The following is a 19,204-nucleotide window of genomic DNA, read 5'->3' on the forward strand; positions in this document are numbered from 1 at the left end:
GATCAACCTTCTTAGTTTAAGTCCCCTATAGCAGTGTTGTCCAACCTTTTTATCGCCGCGGACCGGTAAATGTGTGATCATTTTTCCGTGGCCCGCTTGTCCCATTGTGTGACAAGCGGGCCACGGAAAAATTATCAAACATTTACCGCCCGCCACAGTGGGGACGGCCCAGTGCCGATTGATCCACGGACCGGCACCGGTCCGCGGCCCGGGGGTTGGGGAACACTGCCCTATAGTATTAAGGTTTCTTAAGGGTTTGACTAATAGGTTTCCTCCCACTCCATTCATAATGCCTCAGTAGGATGTAAATGTAGTCTTGACTTTTTTGATGGGTTCACCATTTGAACCGATGCATAGCTGCCCCTTGAATTTGCAGACATTTAAAACAGTTTTTCTAATAGTTATCACGTCGGCTAGGCTTGTTAGTAAGCTGCAGGCTCTTAATGCAAAACCCCCTTATACTGCCTTTCATGCTAATAAGGTGGTTTTGAGAACCAGGGTCACTTTCTTTCCTAAGGTAGTCACTCTCTTCCATCTAGGACAATCTATATCTCTTCCTTCTTTTTACCCTCCTCCCCATCCATCAAAGGAGGAGGAAAGGCTGCATCCCTTGGATCCAAAAAGGGCCCTGAACTTCTACATAGAAAGGACAAAGGACTTCAGATCTGATGATCAGCTCTTAATTGGCTTTGTGGGCAAGATGAAGGGCGAAGCCATCCACAAGAGAACTCTGTCAAGGTGAGTCATTCTTTGCATAAAGATAAGTTATTCGCTGGCAAAAAAGGATTCTCCTGAGGGCATTAGAGCTCATGCAACCAGAGCTAAGCCTTCCACTTCTGCTTTGGCTAGAGGTGTGCCCGTTGTTGATATTTGTAAGGCAGCAACTTGGGCTTTCAACCACACTTTCGTAAAACATTATTATTTAGTCTCAGAAGTGAGGAATGATGGTCATTTTGCCCTTTCTGTGTTACAGGACTTCTTGGTTTAACCAGTGATGCACCCACCTCTGAGTGCTGGACTGCTTTGGGATTCTATTAAAAAAGTGAGGAATCCGCAGGTAGTTGTATCCATCAGAAGAACATGCTACTTACATTCAATAACCCTTTTTCTGGTGGATACAGTATCTAGCTGTGGATTCCTCACAGTCCCACCCGCCTCCCCGTTGCCTGTCTGGTCATACCAAGAATATTGTTGGTTGTCTGTATTGTGTGTGTGTGTATGTATGCATATATAAATATCTATCTATATGTGTGTGTGTGTGTGTGTGTGTGTGTGTGTATGTATATAGATATATATATAGATATATAGATTTGTATGTATTGAGTTTGCATATGTTGTGCTTGTGATGTTAGTAGTCACCCGTTTGCCTCAAAGGCACGGTAAAAAAGTGGACAAAACTTTCGTCAGCACGCCGGCGAGGACTTCTTATGGCTCTGATGACGCGAGACGTAGTTGCGTGCGAAGACGTGCTATTTTGAAATCGTCGTGGAGTGCTAGAAAGGAATTTCCATCGAATGCTGCTGCATTTGGAAAATTTAAAGGGTGAGGAATCCACAGGTAGATACATTATCCACCAGAAAAAGCATTACCAAAGGTGTAAGTAACTTGTTTGTTAGGAGCTATTCAGACACCAAAGGAAATAGCTTTGGTCAAGTTCACTGCTAATAGAGCACACAAGGATATGGTTGCTGTGAAAGAATTGGCTACTGGTTGACTGGGGTGTGAGCCCTGGTCAAGTAGCAACCACAATCCTAATCGGGATAATGCACATGCAAACCCCCAATAAACATTTGCTCAACTTATTTTTAGCTTGGCAAAAATCAGTCAGGCTTAACTTGGAGGTAGTGTATAAAGTATTTGTGCACAGTACAAACAGTAAAACAGAAAAAGCATCACCCAAAAGATCCCACACCAGGCTAGACGAATAGAGCTTAATTTAATAAATCAAATGAGACCAAAACGACAAAAATCCAATAAGTAGAACAGAAGTTATTATTTTTTTAAGAATAAACTTCATTATAGCGCCTAAAAGCATGAAGCGCCAACTGTGGCAAGTTCAAGCAGACTTTGATGGAGCACTGTTCGGATACAGTCCCAGATCAGTCCTGCTGAAGTTTTACCTTCTCATGTTTTGTGCAAAGAGTCATGTTCGCATTGGGGAGAGTCACAAGGAGAGCATTGCGGCGTCAGTCAGCATCGCGCAAAGAGCAGTCCGGGCATCCCTGACTGTTCGGCTGGAGCTTCCATTGGCATCTCTCTGCAGGCTGACAATGCAGCTGTGCAAAGCGGCTGGCGGTGGCTTACGCTGATTTTTGGAGCGAGCAGTGCGGTTCAAGTATGAACGGGCCCCTTTGCATTTGTGAAAAGCCTAAAAGCTTGATTTCAAAAGCTTGAGAACCACACCAAGGGTCCCAGGCCCTGAGAGGCACCACTTGGGGGTCAGGACCTTGCTGAAGATAGGTCCAGGAACTGTTAGAGAGCCTTTAATGTCCCTGAGGCTTAGATCAGGAGGCCAGCAGACTAGTCCTTTGAGTCACTCAGGGGTCCTGGTTTCAAGATGGATCTGCAGGTTCAGTTCTTTTTCTCCAGGCTAGAGGGCAACAGACAGCAGGCCAGCAGTTCCTTTAGAGCAGCAGTCCAGCAGAGTGACTGTCATTTTAGCAGCACAGCGCTTCTTCCTGGCAGGGTATCCACAAGCCAGAAGTGTACTGAAGTGGTGGTGTCTGGGGTCCTTCTTTTAGACACAGTTGTGCCTTTGAAGTGGGGAGTAGCCTCTAGAGGTATGCATTTGAAGTGCTCAGATGCCTGCCTTCCCTGTCTCCAGACTCCCTACAGGGAAGGTGCAGCCCTTTATGCTGAGACAGGACACAGCCTATTGAGGTGTGATGCTGGGCTTAGCTCCTCCCTTCCATCCTGCCAGTGATGGTCCGTCCAATCACACCTAAGCTCCCATTGTGTCTGGCGGTCTAAGGGAATACACAAAGCTCCACTGCCAACCACACCCAGTCATGTGACCAGAGACAGGCTGCAAGCACCTAAGGGCTAAGCAAGAAAATGCAAACTTTCTTAAAGTGACATTTTCAGAATTGTAATTTAAAATCCGTCTCCAGCATAAGTTTGGATTTTAAATTAAGATTCCAGAGACACCAAACATGAATCTGTCATTTCTTACCATTTGGGAATTAGACTTATAAAATGTAATAAGGCAACCTCAGTATTACCTTATGGGAGAGATGGGTCTTGCAGTAGTGAAAAACTAATTTAAGAGCTTTTCGCTACCAGGACATGTAAAAGTTAAAAGTACATGTGTAACTGTTTTAAGTACCCGGCACTCTTCCTATGTGGCTGTCTAGGACTTAGGAGTGACTTATATGAATTAAAAGTGAAGATTTGGGCCTGGCAAAAGATTTATTTTACCAGGTCGACATGGCAGGTTAGAACTGTACACACAGGCTTTATAATGGTAGTCCGAGACGTGTTTAAAGGGCTGCTTAGGTTGGTGGCACAATCTGTGCTGCAGGCCCACTAGTACCATTTAATTTACAGGTTTGTGCATATGTGGTGCACTTTACTAGGGACTTCTAAGTAAATTAAATATGCTAATAGTGTATAAGCCAATGTCCCCATGTTTCGGGGAAAGAGCACAAGCCCTTTAGCACTGATTAGCAATGTTAAAGTGTGCAAAGTCCTAAGGCCAGCAAAAACAGGAGTTCAAAGCACAAAGTTTGGGGAAGCCATGCCAAGGACGCCAGGTCTAAGAGTCACATTTGGAAGCAGATAACCTAAACAGATGGTGAAGTACTGTGCATTACAGAAAGAGTCAGTGGTGCAGTGCAGCCAGGTGTGAGTGCTAAATTTGAATATGATGCAGTTCAGGAACTAAATAATGTTCATTTTTTATATAGATTCACTACAGACTTCCTTGAGTGATTTACATGAATTGCAGGATGATGCTCCAGAAGAGGTAAAGGGAGGTGGGAAATATTGGGCTATAAAAAGAATATTATGATGTGTGTCAATGCAGATCAGAAATACATTTTGCCAGATGTAGTACCCGGGCATATGTGTAGATATTTGCATAATTGGACTCATTCAGGAATGCATTTAATTAGACTTTTTAGAAAGTAATGGGAAAATGTTGGATTTCGACATCTGAAGATGTGTAGAGCCGCTACATGGTTGGTCAGTTGAAGAATTACTGTAATGAATCACATTTGCAAACCAGAAGGCCCATTTATGAGATTTCAGGCAGATGTGCCTGTTTTCCAAATGGGTAGAGGCATATCACACAAGGATAGCAGATAGCCTTCCATTTGCTAAATCGCTGTTGATGTAGTGGATACCTGGATTTGGTCTGCCCACTTCTGTTGAAACAGATTGTGACATGCACTTACGAATTAGGTTCTGCAGATAATATGCATAGCTCTTAATATCAAGCAGCATTTTCATTGTAGCTGTTTACCACAGTCCTCTGGGTTAGTTGAGGGAATGAATGAAACTCTCAAGAACAAGCTGGCGAAAGTCTGTGCTTCAGGTGGTTTGAAATGGCCTGATGCGCTTCCTCTTGTCCTGATGAATGTGAACAGTGCCCCTAACAGGAAAACGGGGCTATCTGCTCATGAGATATTGATGGACAGAGCAATGAGACTTGCATTTGTACCTTCCGCTGCACTGATTTCAATAACTGATAACATCTTCTTTTGCTGCTGTAAGGGTCTGGCTGATTGTGAAATCTATTCCTCACCAGGTGAATGTATCTACAGAAGATAACAAAGACGTACCCTGCTATGGGATCACAACTGAATTGTGATCCCTAAGCATGTCCTAAAAGGGTACCCGAACGCAAGATGGAAGGGCCATTACCTGGTTGTGTTAACAATAAATGCAGCTGTCAAGCGTGCAGGCGTGCCTCATTGGATACACACTGGTCACACGAAAATGATGAGAGTAGTTGAACAGTGGATGAAGCCCATGATCAAGATGCATAGCGCACACAAATAGCTAAAAGTGAGAATCTGAGTCATTCTCAAATTTGCAGCATGTAGCTTGGGGTGGGGAGAAGAATTTTCTGAAACTTCTAAAACAGCACTGGTGAAAATCAAGACAAACAGGAGAAGTGAAGTTTCAGGTGAGCGAGATTCGGATGAACAGCCTGAAACTCCAGAAGCCCAGTTTCAGAGTGATCAGATTAAAGCGCCATGGCAAAACAAAAGATGAAAGCATGAGTGGCAGCTGGAAGAAAAAGTATCTGATCAGAGTAAGGAGAATTTACAACTGAATCAAAATCAGAAAGACCGCTCTTGGAAACAGAAAGTTTCCTGTGAACGTAGCAAATGGAGAACAGATTGATCAAAATGCAAGTCAAAATTAGGAATTGACCTTAAATCAGAGTCCTCAAGAAAGACAAAACAGTAACTGAAAAGGAACACATTTAAGACACCATAAGAAAAAAAAACTTGCAAACTGTAACACTGTGAACCAACAAAAGAGTATGCGAGACAAGTGCGCGTGAGTCACCAGCTACAAAAAAGATCAAACAGAAAAAGAGTTCCTAATGGATGTATGCTTCACTTGAATGGTTATATTTAGCTGCAGTATCAGAAGAAGACGACTAAATCAAAGAAAGCGTGCCAGCAAAGGTTTGGGGTTGAGTCAGAGTCTGAAAATTGAAATGGAGAAAGAAGAACCACCTTGAAATACATTGAGTTAGGATAAAGAGAATAGAACTTAACCTGGAAAGAAGAATTGTTTTAAATTTGATTTTTGAAATAAAATAATATCCTAGAGACTGAACCTGATCTTTGAAAAGGCACTTGCAGTTGGCATTGGCAGTGCAGGGGCCCCCCATGGGCAGCCCTGTTGCGCTTTTCACTGCCTGCATTACAGGCAGTGAAAAGCACGACTGGTGCTACCGCACCCGACACACGCAACATTGCTGCTGGCTCGATTATGAGCCGGCGTCAGTGTTCTGGGTAGTTTCCCACTGGGCCAGCAGGCGGAAACTCTGTTTCCGCCTGCTGGCCCAGTGGGAAACTCATAATAGGGCCAGCGGGCAGAAGACTGAACTGGCGGTCTTCTGACCTAACGAGTTTGGTGGGCGGCATCCGCCGCTCGACAAACTCATAATGAGGCCCTAAAATCTTTGCGATGATGTTGTCAACCAGGTTGACTCAGGCTTTCACCTACCTCATACATCCAGACCAGTGCGGCTTCATGCTGGGTAAGAGCACCAACCACTGTATTTGGAGGGTGCAGCCGGTCCTCTCCCAGGCACATCAGTTGAAAGGAGACCTGGCTCTACTTCTTATAGACTTTCAGAAGATGTTTGACAAGCTCTACTGGTCATTCCTAGAGACTGTGCTACTAAGAACTGGCTTTGGACCCACCTTTCGCAGACTGGTGGGTCTGTTGACAATGCCCCCACCGCCCAGGTTCGGATGAATGGAATTCTCTTCTCGTCTTTCCCGATCCGTCGAGGGACACACCAGGGTTGTCCCCTATCCCTGCTCCTTTTTGCCCTTGCCATTGAGCCATTGGCCCGCTTGATGAGGTATGATGCATGGATTTGGAGCTGGCGATGGGAAGGATGGGTGACAGATCCTGTCACCTTTTATGCGGACGACATCCTACTTTACCTCAGTGAGCCACAGGCATCAGGCCATAGATCCCTTGAGACTTCAACTCTATGCAGTGGCATCCGACCTGTGTGTTAACGCCAGCAAGTCCTTTCTGGTGGAGGTGTCAGGTGATGCTGCTGGACTTTGGTGGCCTGATATTCCCAACAGATGAAATTCCTTCATGTACTTAGGGAACCACGTCTGCTGCCTCCCAGACCTTGCTTGGCCCCTCAACTTCTGCCCCCGGCATCAGTGCTTGACTGTTACTTACGGAAATGTAGCCATTTGCCATTTAACCTAATAGGGCGTATTGCAGTATTCAAAATGAGTCTCTGCCTGTACCTATACGTCTTGACGAACTACCCTCATCCTATTCCCGAGCGTAGTTACAGTCCTTAACTTCGAGGCTAACCTGTCTGGGCAGGTGGGTGGCATCAGGTAGCTTTCTCCTTGGCTTGCAAGTCACTTTTTTAGGGAGGCCTCAGCATTCCAGACCTTTACGTCTAGTATGTCACGGCACACCTGGTTCAGGTGAACAAATGGTTCACGAAGGGGAGGGATGGGGATGATTCTGCACACCACCTTGAATTGCATCTTCTGGACTTTGATGGGCTTCTAAACCTGCTGTAATGTGCCAGACTTTCTCCTCTCCCCCCGTCGTAGATGGGTGACCTGGGTTGGTGAGCTGGATGATAAGGACTGGAGGGAGGTCTGCCTGGCCCAGAGGAAGCTGGCGATTTCCTTGTGCCGGCGATTGTAGCAGATGGGCTGTACGGACGAGGCTATATGTGCATGTTGCTCCACCCCTGCTGGGGACTTTACCTATATGGTCTGGTCATTTCCAGCTTTAATGTCATTCTGGGGCAGGGTGTGCCACGAGATCTCAGAATTTACTGGGCCATCATGTTGAACTGGGCCCCCAGGAGGCACTCCTGGTTCTCTTTCGGGTGGATTTGGTGAGTATGCTCTGAAAGTATTGTTATTGGGGTGACATCCTTGGTGGGCAAACAAGATAACGCTTGACACTGGAAATGTCCTGAAAACCCCACCAATGGTCTGACATAGAGGTGTCGACTGGTGTGCCCGCCAGGAACAGCTAATTTCCGAAGCCCGAGGATGTCCTCGTAAACATGAGAAAATTTAATTAAAATGGTGTATGTACTATATTTTTCCAATATAATATGCTAACGATGCTAAGCCATTTTGACTGTTTGATGCTCTGCTCCAAGGATGATGATATGCTATCTACATGTAAACCTCAGTGGATGATGCTTTGTACTGATAAACCCAATAAAACTTGGTTATTAAAAAAATATATATAATCTACCTAGAAATTGGGTAGGATCATGTTATCTGGCTTTCTTCTTTCCTAGAGTTTATCACGTAGGTTGAATTAGAAGACTAATCTGGATTGAAGAGAGTGAGAAAGCGCTTTGGACAAATAATAATATATATATTTTGGGGGCTGTTATTCCTTCTGTAGGAGCGAGGATGAATGTTATAAAGTTTAGACAATTGTCAACAGTAGTGGATAGGCTTGCTGTGGATACAGCAAGATCTTTGAAGCTGGTGATTGAGGACATTTTTGGCAGTAAGAGCAATCACTAATCAAAATCGCTTTGCCTTAGATATTTTTTGGGCGATGGATGGATGAATCTGCAGAAAGATTAAGGTTAAATCTTGTTGTACATACATACCTGATCATACTGGAGCTATTGATTCTTTCATTGCTAATATGACTAGCGTGACTGTCAGCTTGAGCTTGGCTTATCTCCAGTAAAGAATGGGGGGGGGGGAATATTGCGGCAGGGGGGCGGGCTGGGGTCCATGTGCAACATTTCCTGAAAAAGGAGGACCTGTACAACATCCCTTTTTGGTGCCATTGGGTCAGCCAGTTGCAATCTTCTCAGAGGGATGGGGTGGGAAAGGGTCAGAGATGTTGTGTGCGTGTGATGTTGTTTTGCTTTACTGCTGACCAAGCCAAAATATACACACTGAAAAGAGTCAAAAAGAATCTCTGGAATGCGCTTCTTAGTCTAAAGAAGAAATTTATTAAATCACTTTGCAAGCTTCTTGAGGTCAGCTTAGAAAGAAATACGTTGGAAATGTCCAAGTTTCTAAGGTGTCCGTCCCAAAACTAAACCGTTCCCTGGCGTACCTTATCTTGCTGACTGACTGACTCCTCCACGTTATGTCCTAGCCCTTGGTGAGAAAGGACACGCAGAATAAGAACATGAACAAGAAAACACGTTGCATAACATGTTTTGTACGGAACAATACTTGCACCTTTAACGTGGCGGTGAAGCTAAGGCTAAGCTGAATACAAAATGGAGTTTGTAACTTACAAAATGGAGTTTGTAACTTGTGACCTCTAATGTGACAGTGGACAGTTAAGCCAAATGCACAGTGGTTTGTCATGGAGTCAGTGGTCAAAACACAAATATCACTACAGATGTGTATAAGCGTGCACTGTCAGATGTTCGTGATATGTTTTGTGAGCATCTAGTCTGTCTATACTTTGCATGTGATTTGCATGAGTTTTCTGAACATATCAGCTTTTCTGGGTTTCTTGTCTGATGGGCAAGATGTATGAAACGTGGTGAGTATTCTATGCTAGCACTGGTGTGCATCTGGTGTGTGAATGCTTTGTTTGTGTATTGTATGGGGAGGAGCGTAGATTCCTCTTAAACACTGAGCTGGCCCATAGCAGCCTCCCATAGTCTCCCCAAATACACACTAGTTTTCAAAATATAAAAGTGTGCAAGACAAAATTAATAAAGTCGGTGAGAGCAGAGAGAATGAATTCCAAGTATTTAATCGAGTGCAATATATTGTACGTGATATAGCATGGAAGGGAACAAAAATAGTCAGTATGCAAATAAACACTATAGATATGTTCAGAAAAAGGCACAGCTACAAAAAATGCATGCATTCGCCAAAGAAGCTTGATTAGAAAAAAATAAGTAACTCCGGCAACCAAATGAATCAGATGTATACTTAACAAGAAGGAGTACTTGAGCCAAGCTCCACAGAAGAGAGAAACACAGGAAAAAGTAATCAGAAACCGTCAGGAAATAACATGCTTGAATCAATAAGCAAGGCATTCAGAGTGTCAAGCAGGCCAAAACAAGCATTTGCAATGCAACAGGCCTCACGTTTGCTCAAGTTAGAGCTGTTAGCGTTGTAAACTGCTAACCGGACTTTTCTTGCCACATAAACTGAAAATGAAAAGTAAAACAGTTTCACATAAGCAAGCCCGATACCGCCATGAGCGCAAAGCAGACACAAAAAAAGGAAACAGAAGTTTGCTTGCAGTCAAACATATCGGCAAAAGTGCAGTTATCCATGTAACAGGGTCAGAGTTATGCAAAGCACACGACTACTGCCCAGCGAGATTGCGCTGCCTACGAAATAAAAAGAAAAAGTACTCCAGAAACCATACAGCTAGCATGAAGCCTTGTATGTTTTCAGTAGTTGGCCGGTGCTGTTGAGGTGGGCTTAACACCGGAAAAGGCATGAAGTATGCATGCCTTTCACTGATGAAATCACGCAAATTTTAAAAGGCACGCCCATGAACAAACAAAGCTGATGGGTGTGGTTAAAAGCCCATAGAGAAATTACAACAGGGACAGAGCACTTTGCATGCTCGACCCTAAATATGGTACCTAAGTAAGCCCCTTTTAAATATTTTTTTTATTTACTTTTTTTAATTACTAGAGGTTTTGCAAGCACTCTGCAGGCAAAACCTAAAAAGCAGCGAGCTACACCCTGTTACCATAAGAGAAATAATTGCTTACTGAGAGTGGAGATAAACATTTACTGTCTGAAATATGCCAACACTTATTGGGGGGAATTATAGAAAGGAAAACCCTAGGTGAAATGTTTCAAAACAGGGCTTGGCAGAACGCCATCATCAAGAATACGAACCTCCATTGTCCACAGGGCAGATATATCAACACCTGCTTTCTGTCAAGGGAGTACTCACTTAGACCACACTTCACTGGTACTGCACCCTTGCAAGGCTTAACACGTGACAGTTCTAGGTCAAAGAATTGCTCATGAGCTGCGCAGGAATAGGTGCATTGCTTCATCTACAATGACACTGCCTGAACGATTCAAAGTCAGAAACTAAATTGTTGATATTCCCCGCACACATAAGAGATGGGAGTGGCAGACAAAGTCTTCTGCATTCTTTAATCATCCTGGGGAAAGATGATAAAATGTGCTTTTAGCTGCAGTGAAGTAAAACATAATAGCTAGAAGGAGGAGGGCTGACAACAACACTGATGGAACGAAACTTGAGGGGGTCCCCCTGCAAAATACATGAAAGGGGCCCCCCATGCACCAGACAGAGTCAGGAGCTCTCAGGCCAGGGGTCTGCCTCTCTTGCACAGTGCCCATGGTGGCCCCCTGGAGCTAAAGCCCCTCCATCCCCCAACCCCTATTGTTACCCTAATGGGCAACACTGGTCCCCAATCACAAGACTTAGAAACATAGAGTGTGAGACATTGTTCAAATGGAGAGCATCACCATGAATGTAGAGCAGCGGGGCAAAGAATGCGCAACTTGATGGGGGAGATCGTGCCTATCACTTCTTCCAACGAAATTTAAGGAAATCCTGTCTAGCAAATATATCAGAATACTTGACTCGTCTATAGCAGGGCTCGATTTGAAGACTGTTACGGCTACTAAAGAGGGGTGGGAGTTGGTAGTGGGGTGGAGGGGCTATGGTTTTTCTTTGTGTGTTATGTTTTGTTTACCTTGTATTTCTTTTCACTTTGTATGTAGCAGTGGCGGCCTGTCCTTTAGTGCGGAGGGGCCACGCCCCCCCACCCCATGAAGAGTGTCTGTCAGGCTGAACAAAGGTCAGCCTGGCAGACACTCTTCATTTTCAGGTCAGGCAGCAAGGAGCAGACATGCGCGATTTGCGCAGACTCCTGGCTGCCTGAGCTGAACTTTGCTGGGCTGAGGAGATCACGACCCCTATGGGGTATGGGGAGGAAAGCGTCACCCATTGACACTCTCCCTGGGCGCTTCAGGTTTAAGCCCTGAAGTGCCCAGGGCGAGTGTCAATCAGTGACACTTCGTCACAGAGTGGGGTGGGGTAAGCAGTCTCACTGACCCCATCCCACTCTGTGACGAGGCTGGGACTGCTGCCTTCCCTCATTGGCTGACCTCAGGTCAGCCAATGAGGGAAGACAGCAGTCCCAACCCTCCTGGGACCTGTTTTACATTGAATGTTTGGTGCGCGCGTGCATGTTTGAGTGTTATGAGTGTTGTTAATGGATGTGAGTGCGTGCGTGTGTGTGTGAAAGAATGAATGTGTGTGATCTTGGAAAATGAATGTTTGGTGCGTGCGTGTATGTTTGAATGGAATGAGTGTTGTTAATGGATGAGCATGCGTGCGTGCGTGTCTGTGTGTGAAAGAATGAGCCTGTGTGTGTGTGTTTGTGTGTGTGCCCCGCCCGCCCCCTCCCAAAGCTGCCGGCCGCCACTGGTATGTAGTTGAACATGTGTCCTATAGACGATCCCTGCCTGCGCACAATTGTAGACAGGAGTATGTGTTCAATAATAATAAATAAATAATACAAATGCACCTCTTTCCAATCAGAGTAATTAAAACTGTACATGTTTTAACACTTCCTAAGTGCCACAAAGTGACCTCTGTCGTAGCATGATCATCATACAACCACCGTCCTGTTTCAATGCCATCACTCACGACCAGTGAAGATGCTCGTTAACTGAGAACTGATAGAAAAAGCATCTGAAGGATTATGCTGAAACCTTTATTAGTTTAAACTGTTATTTCTTCATCAATTTAATTTCATCAGCTTTCCATTGCACTTTATTTTTTGTTTATCCACAATTCTTTCCTACATTCTTCTGCTTTTGAAAAACATTTCACAAATTTGTACGCTGAATGGCAAAGATGTTTTGACACTTTCCCAATATATTTTACTCCGGATCTGAATCTTTATTGGAAACTATGACCATCTTTTCTCAACATTGTGCTTTTTATGTAACAAAAAACAAAAAGAATATATTTTTGCCACATTTCCTGATACCGTTTTCCACAACACAGTTTTCCGTTCAGAGCTGTTTGACTCCATTACAGAATTTTTTGTGCTTATCTCTCACTTTGTTGACACACAGGCCTCTCTGGAAGGCCTTTAAGACGTATGTCCGTAGGCTTAGTATCGCTAAGCAACAGGCTTGCTGTGTGACATTCTTACCTGTCCTGGCCGCATTGAGGTAAAATTGCTTAGTATAGACTTGGAGGATGCGCGACTCAGGCGTTGGAATCTGCTGCACCGCCGCTAAGTCTTGATGGTCCAATTTAGGGACTTGGCAGGTAGAGAAGTGGTATATCTGGGGAAATATGTTAAAGGGCAAAGATATAGGAGGAGGAGCGCCCTGGCTGTCCACTGGCCCGGAAACTACATCCTAATAGGCAGACTCAATATATAACCAAATTAATACCAGAGGAGGGGGCGAGCGAGCAATGGATAACAAGAGCATCATCAGTGTATGAGAGGTTGTACACCACCCAGACAGTGGGTAACAATGATGCAGTTGCAAATACTTCTCAGAGATTGCAATGGTCTGGGTGACCGATGGGCAGATGTAATTCTTAGGTGAAGAAATCGTATTGGTGATTGATGCTCTGGATGGATCTAAAGCCCTGGGGATGGACGACCTCACAGGTACCTTTTACAAGACCTATGAACTTTTACTTGCCCCTGACTTTCTGGAGGTATATGCTGAAGCATTCGAGGCTTGGACTCTCCCTCCCACACTTCGAGAGGCTGTGATCACACTACTGTTAAAGCCTGGGTAGGCACCCAACCTCTGTACATTCTCTCACCCACTCGCGCTCCTCAATCACAACAATAAAATTCTGGCCAAGATGATTGCCACCGTCTTTCTCTTTTAATGGAACAAATTATATCACCAGTACAAGCAGGTTTTGAACCAGATATCCCCCGATGTCCTGGCAGCAGTTGCCCTTCTTGATGCTGAGAAGGCATTTGATTCGCTAGAGTTGTTCTTTCTGAAGGTGACGTTGGATATGTTGGGGCTACCGCGTGACTATACTGCTCTTATTTTGTTGCTGTGTTCGAACCCTCTGGCTCGACTTAAGGCCAGTGGCTCCCTCACTGGTTTGTTCCCAGTGACTGGGGGGTGGGGAACCGTCAGGGTTGCCCTCTCCTGCTGCTTTTTATTATCCCTGTGGACCCCCTGGTTTGGTGCCTGCAGGAGCGACATCTCCAGCGGGGCTAAGGATTAGACCCTGGCAACCTCTTGGTGTTTGTGCTTGCTGACAATATCTTTCTCTTTGTAAGGCACCCTGGGGATAGCCTTTCTAGCCTCTCTGTCAACTGGGCCAAGTTGGAACTCTTTCCTCTGACTGAAGCTATGGCGAGATATGTGTTGGAGTACCCTCTCTCTGGGTGCGAGGGCCCTACTACATATCAGGGGATCATACTGCATAAGCGGAAGGAAGTGGTAATTCGCTTAAATAATGGATCTGCCGTTTTCAATTTGACCGCACAGATTGAACGCTCAATCAAATTACCGCCATCCCGACATAATAATATTTTATGATAATCTGTCTATTTTCTGATAATGGTTTTCCACTAATGTCACCCACACTTTTATTTCGCTGTTGCTTTATGAGGTCCCACACAGTAAAATGCGGCCGACCATTTTGATAGATATAACTCTCAAAAGTTATAAGAATAAGGATTTGAGTGTTTGTTTGTATTACAATATTTTATTTATACAACTGCCTGAACTCTGCCTTTTCCAGTGTTTGCTTTTGCTTAGGGTATTTTACAGTAGTCTTGTGGATGTGTCACCAGAGGACATCTGTTCAGTTATACTTTGACTTTGAGAGCTGTCATAATTCCAGTTTCGTTAATCGGATGTAATGAGTATCATAGTGAAGTTTCTCTCCCTCTTTTTCTCACAGGAAAAAAATCAGCGTCAAAACGGACAATAACTAAGAAGAGGAAAACCGTTCTAAGGTCACCTGCTGTACCAGAATTTCAGGTAAAATACTTATTTACTAATTGTGCTAAGCAATGTTTGCTAGTTACGAGTGATTGATGTTGGCTAGGGTTGGTGCTCACTTTGAGATCAGTATTTTTGATTTTGAGCACTATTAGGTGCCACCTGCTTTTCTTGCACCTAATATCAGAGCGCCACTGTGGTACTAAAATATTTTACATTCATATACTGCTTCTAGTTTTTGAGTCTGGAAGAGCCTTGAGTACATGTTCAAAACATGAAATAGTGGGTGTTGACACGCAATGCTCCTGTGACTGGAATCTCCCACAAAGTCCACTTATTGGTGCTATCTTGATATGATTTCCACTTTTGCGCTGGGTCCAAAATTAACAGCACTGCAAAGCAAAATAATAAAACCTATCTCTCCTCTTTGAACTTGAAAAGTCTACACTAGAGACCTGCCGTCGATTTTATACAAAGCCACTCACTACATTATTAAAAACAAGCATTTGCAATGCAACGGGTCTCACGTTTCCTCATGTTAGAGCTGATCGCGTTGTAAACTCCTAACCCGACTTTTCATCTATCGGCAAAAGTGCTTTTATGTACGTAACCCGAAAAAGTGAAATTAACTGTGTAAAGCTCTCGACTTCTGCCAAACAAAATCGCGCTAGGAAAATAGAGAAAAAGTAGTCCACGATCCGACAGAAAACAGCGAGCCTCGCATGTTTTCTGTACTTGGTCGCTGCGCTCAAGGAGGGCTAACCACTGGAAAAGGCACGACGTGTGCATGCCTTCGACTAATGAAAGCAAGCAGATTTTACTAGGCAAGCCCACCAACCAATCAAACACACTGACGTGATGTCGACAGGGCTCCGAGCCCTTTTCTAATAACTAAAGCGTCCCGCTGTGATACGCATGCGCGAGCGCATGCAACCCAGGCTCGACCCTAACAAGCTCTGGGCTGGAGGAGCCAAGATGGCAGACTAGCGAATCCCATTCCTTTGCAGCTCCACTGTGCTGCTAAACATTAACTCTCCTTCAGAGACCAAGTGGCAGAACTAAAATCTCTGATCCTCGAAGAAACAACACTGATAACCCAAGAAAATAGATTTGTAATCAATAACAGAAATTCTGCTGAGACACAACAATGTCAAAACTGCGGGACAGAACAGCAGAGGCTGAAAGAAGAGTTGAAGGGTTTTCATGTCTGGAGAGGGAGAACGACCATGCATGTAGTTCTGATGAGCACAATCGATGATACACTAAGGAGGCATGAGGGAAAGTAGTTGGATCTGGACGACAGGTCAAGGATTAATGACAGACTTCCAGGGGTGTGTTATCCAGTGGCGCCCTTTCTTGAATGATGGATCCCAGGTTGTTCAGCATCAAGGGGCTGGTAAAAAAAAAACAACAAAAAAAACGAAATACAGTTTGATAGCCCAGACACAGGACAGCAAAGGGTGATAAAGCTGCAAATGCAACCATACAAAGACTAAATAAGCTTCTTCGTGGCTACAAGGAAACAAGACCACCTGACTTACAGCAGGAACTGCATCTCTTTCGACCCAGATTTCATAACAGAAACACGAAAGAGGAGGAAATCTTTTGAAGAAGTAAAATGACTGTTCTCTATCCAAGTAGCTTCTGGACAGATTTTAGACATTCAAATCTGATATCTCTTCTTCAGCAGCCCTGTAGAGGTTCAACTTCATCTAGAGACGCTGGGCAAATATTTGCAAGTGTAGTAAGAATTTTTCAACTTTGTTAACAGTAAAAAGATATGGCTATAATGAGGAATAGGAAAATAAGTGTTAACTAAAATTTTACCAATGTGACAGACGCCAGACTTAAAATTTTCTAATTTAAAATTCTCCTCAAAATCCTTTTTAAATCTATTTTCATTGGGTCTTAGGTGGCACATGGTTAGCCTGTTTTGCCATTGCCTACTTCAGCAAAGGTGCAACAACCAACTTAGAGCCAAATACCTGTATGTAGTGATAAGTAGGTTGATTGAGAGTCCAAGGTTAACTCATAGATGTTTAATGAGTAAGGTATCGGGAAGACAGCAGTTGCCAGGACATGTACATCCCAACAAGACGGCATGTTGCAGCTGTTGTTGGGGCATTTAGAAGCAAGATGTACAGATGTTACACTGCAAGTGAATCGCTGTTGTATAATCCTTTATGATAATGGCTTAATATGTAGTTATGCCAAAGAAAGTCAGGGCCATAAAAAGGCGATCATGAGGCAGATAATCTGGCCTCACACCGAGAGGACGAAACGCTTAATAGTCATGTTACAAGAAATACAAAAAATAAGGTTGAAGATAAGTTAAACAACAGGCAAGTGGGATGTCTGTGGATTCTTCGTCTCCATCCTTGGCAAGTAGTGTGGCCCTGTGAATGTTGTCTAAGATAGCAGTACAGGCGTGCAATATGAAATTTCACAAGGAAGCTAGATATGTGGGAATAACTATTTCTTTGCGTATATACAACAAAGTGAGCTGTTGTTCAGGTGATAGGAAAACTCATGCATAAAATACAGTGTTATTTGAATAGGGGAATTCATCTGTGTGCTAGATAATGTTTTAGACTAGTCTCCAGCCAGGAAAAGACTGCAAACTAGAGTCCTAACTAAGCAATACACTCTTATGGAACACGTACACTTAGAAATCTTGAGGGTTCAGCCTTTCTTGGAATGAGGATATTCCTCCTTGTAAAATCCACACAGATCATCTTCAGGTATAGATTATGCAATCCTAAATGAAACACAAGGGCGGGTTCCATGTGTCTGAATAGTTAGAGCTCTTGCTGCTTATACTTCCCTGGTGGTGCTGTGTAATCTGGTAGGTGGAATAGCTCCAGTGCCAGCATGGCTGTTAAAGGTCCGAGCATTACAAGACAATGTCTTTCCTGTAGAAATAGGCGGAGCTGTCACTGAATTCTCTAACAAGAACGAAGGCCGGTGGACACCGAAGTACAGTAGTGGATGCTTTAACTACCACCACAAGAGGAGAATGAATGAGTTACCTTATATGGGGTCAGAACAGGCTTGTTCAGTAGAATGAAGATACCAGCAAAATATCCAATAATGTTTCAGCTGGATGCTCCTGTGGGTTTCGGTAGAAGTGGTGCTATACACATTAAAACAAATTGCAGCATAACGTTAGAGGTCCTACGCAGACATGATTATAGACTATGTATGACAAGACAGTATGGGGAAGGGAACCGAACAGCCGGTTGCTGGCTTTATTGGTATATAGATTATGGCATACAGCTATGATCAGATCAGTAAAAGCCGTAGTGAGACCCCATTGACAGGACAGAGAAATAAACTTAAGTTGCATGAATGTTGCAGAGAATTGTGCACACCATAGAACAGTGTTAATTCTATTCTAAATACAGAAGTTATTAGAGAATCCACTGGGTCATTTACAGCATTAACACAGGCAAGAAGATAGGTTGCCTGTTGAGTTTTTTTGTTTTTTACTAAAACATAAAGGGCCAGAGATGCACTATCCTATCACAGTGTTTGTGACAACAAAATGGATTCTTACATTGTCCTAAACCCGTTTTGGTGATTCGGTGAATGGGTTTACAAATGCATAACTTATCACAACTTGGGAGGCCTACGTTTGTGTCATCACTTTAAAACAGATTTTGCAGTTCTGTGTACCAGTTTCGGTTGCAAACCATTAAAACGTTATTGACTCCTCAAAGGAGGTGGAAACTCGGGTAGTTCCACTAACTTGATATTTTTGCGTCTAGAATGCCCTTTTGAATCTTCAGCTCTATTTTCGGGAAAGGGGACCATTTCCGTTACATTTGTTCAGTTCCAGGCTATATTTAATCTAGCATCACCTTAGTTTGTTTGTCCCTGACTATTAGTTTTCTCTGATCGTCTCTCAATAGACTGGAATCTTCTTGCATTGCATCAGTTTTAAAGATTAAATCAACTCAAATCAAATTCATCTTTGTTTTATTTCATTTTTTTTAAATCATAAAAGCATACCAGTTAAAAACGGTACAGAATATTTCAGACGGCATGAATAAGCCCCAGCGCCTTACAAACTTGCCTCGTAAAACAGCACAACAATAAAGAGCAAGTGCCAATAACAACTCCCGGCCATGGACAGAGCTGGACTATCCATGGTTTCTCTGCGTTGTAAAACAGAGCATAAATATCTAGACAGATGATAACAGATCAGAAGAGAAGGCAGTGGTTGTAAAGACAGTTAAGCAGGGCGACATTGCTTAAAATTCAGCTCACCTCAGTAATAAAAAAAGGTTTCTTAGGCCCTTAAAATAAGTACATAAGAACAAGGTATGTATCGTACTTTGCACCGATGAATTATCACATGAGCATTTGGGAGTATTGTCAGACCAGTTATTCACTATAGGAAAGGTTACCAAATGATGGAATGTGTTAAAGGGGAAACTTGTCAGAACGAACATATGGTAGCTGTGGTGAACATACTTTAAATACGGTTAGATATGAATGGTGACCAAGTTCCGTTGGTTCCTAATGACGCCCAGCTTTGTTAATTCCGTGGCTAGCCTTGCTTCTTTGTACAT

The 19,204-nt window shown here is 43.6% G+C and overlaps 1 protein-coding gene across 2 annotated transcripts in view; it reads left to right on the plus strand.

Annotated features, from left to right (window-relative positions):
• The window catches only part of BRD10 (bromodomain containing 10), a 258,411-nt gene that overhangs the window by 132,456 nt on the left and 106,751 nt on the right, over window positions 1-19,204 (plus strand). For both annotated transcript variants that reach the window (XM_069240183.1, XM_069240190.1), the window contains exon 4: window positions 14,590-14,669. In XM_069240183.1, the coding sequence (XP_069096284.1) occupies window positions 14,590-14,669 (80 nt within the window). The remainder of the gene's footprint in view (window positions 1-14,589; window positions 14,670-19,204) is intronic.

This window comes from Pleurodeles waltl, chromosome 1_2, assembly GCF_031143425.1.
Source record: "Pleurodeles waltl isolate 20211129_DDA chromosome 1_2, aPleWal1.hap1.20221129, whole genome shotgun sequence".
Classification (NCBI taxonomy): domain Eukaryota; kingdom Metazoa; phylum Chordata; class Amphibia; order Caudata; family Salamandridae; genus Pleurodeles; species Pleurodeles waltl.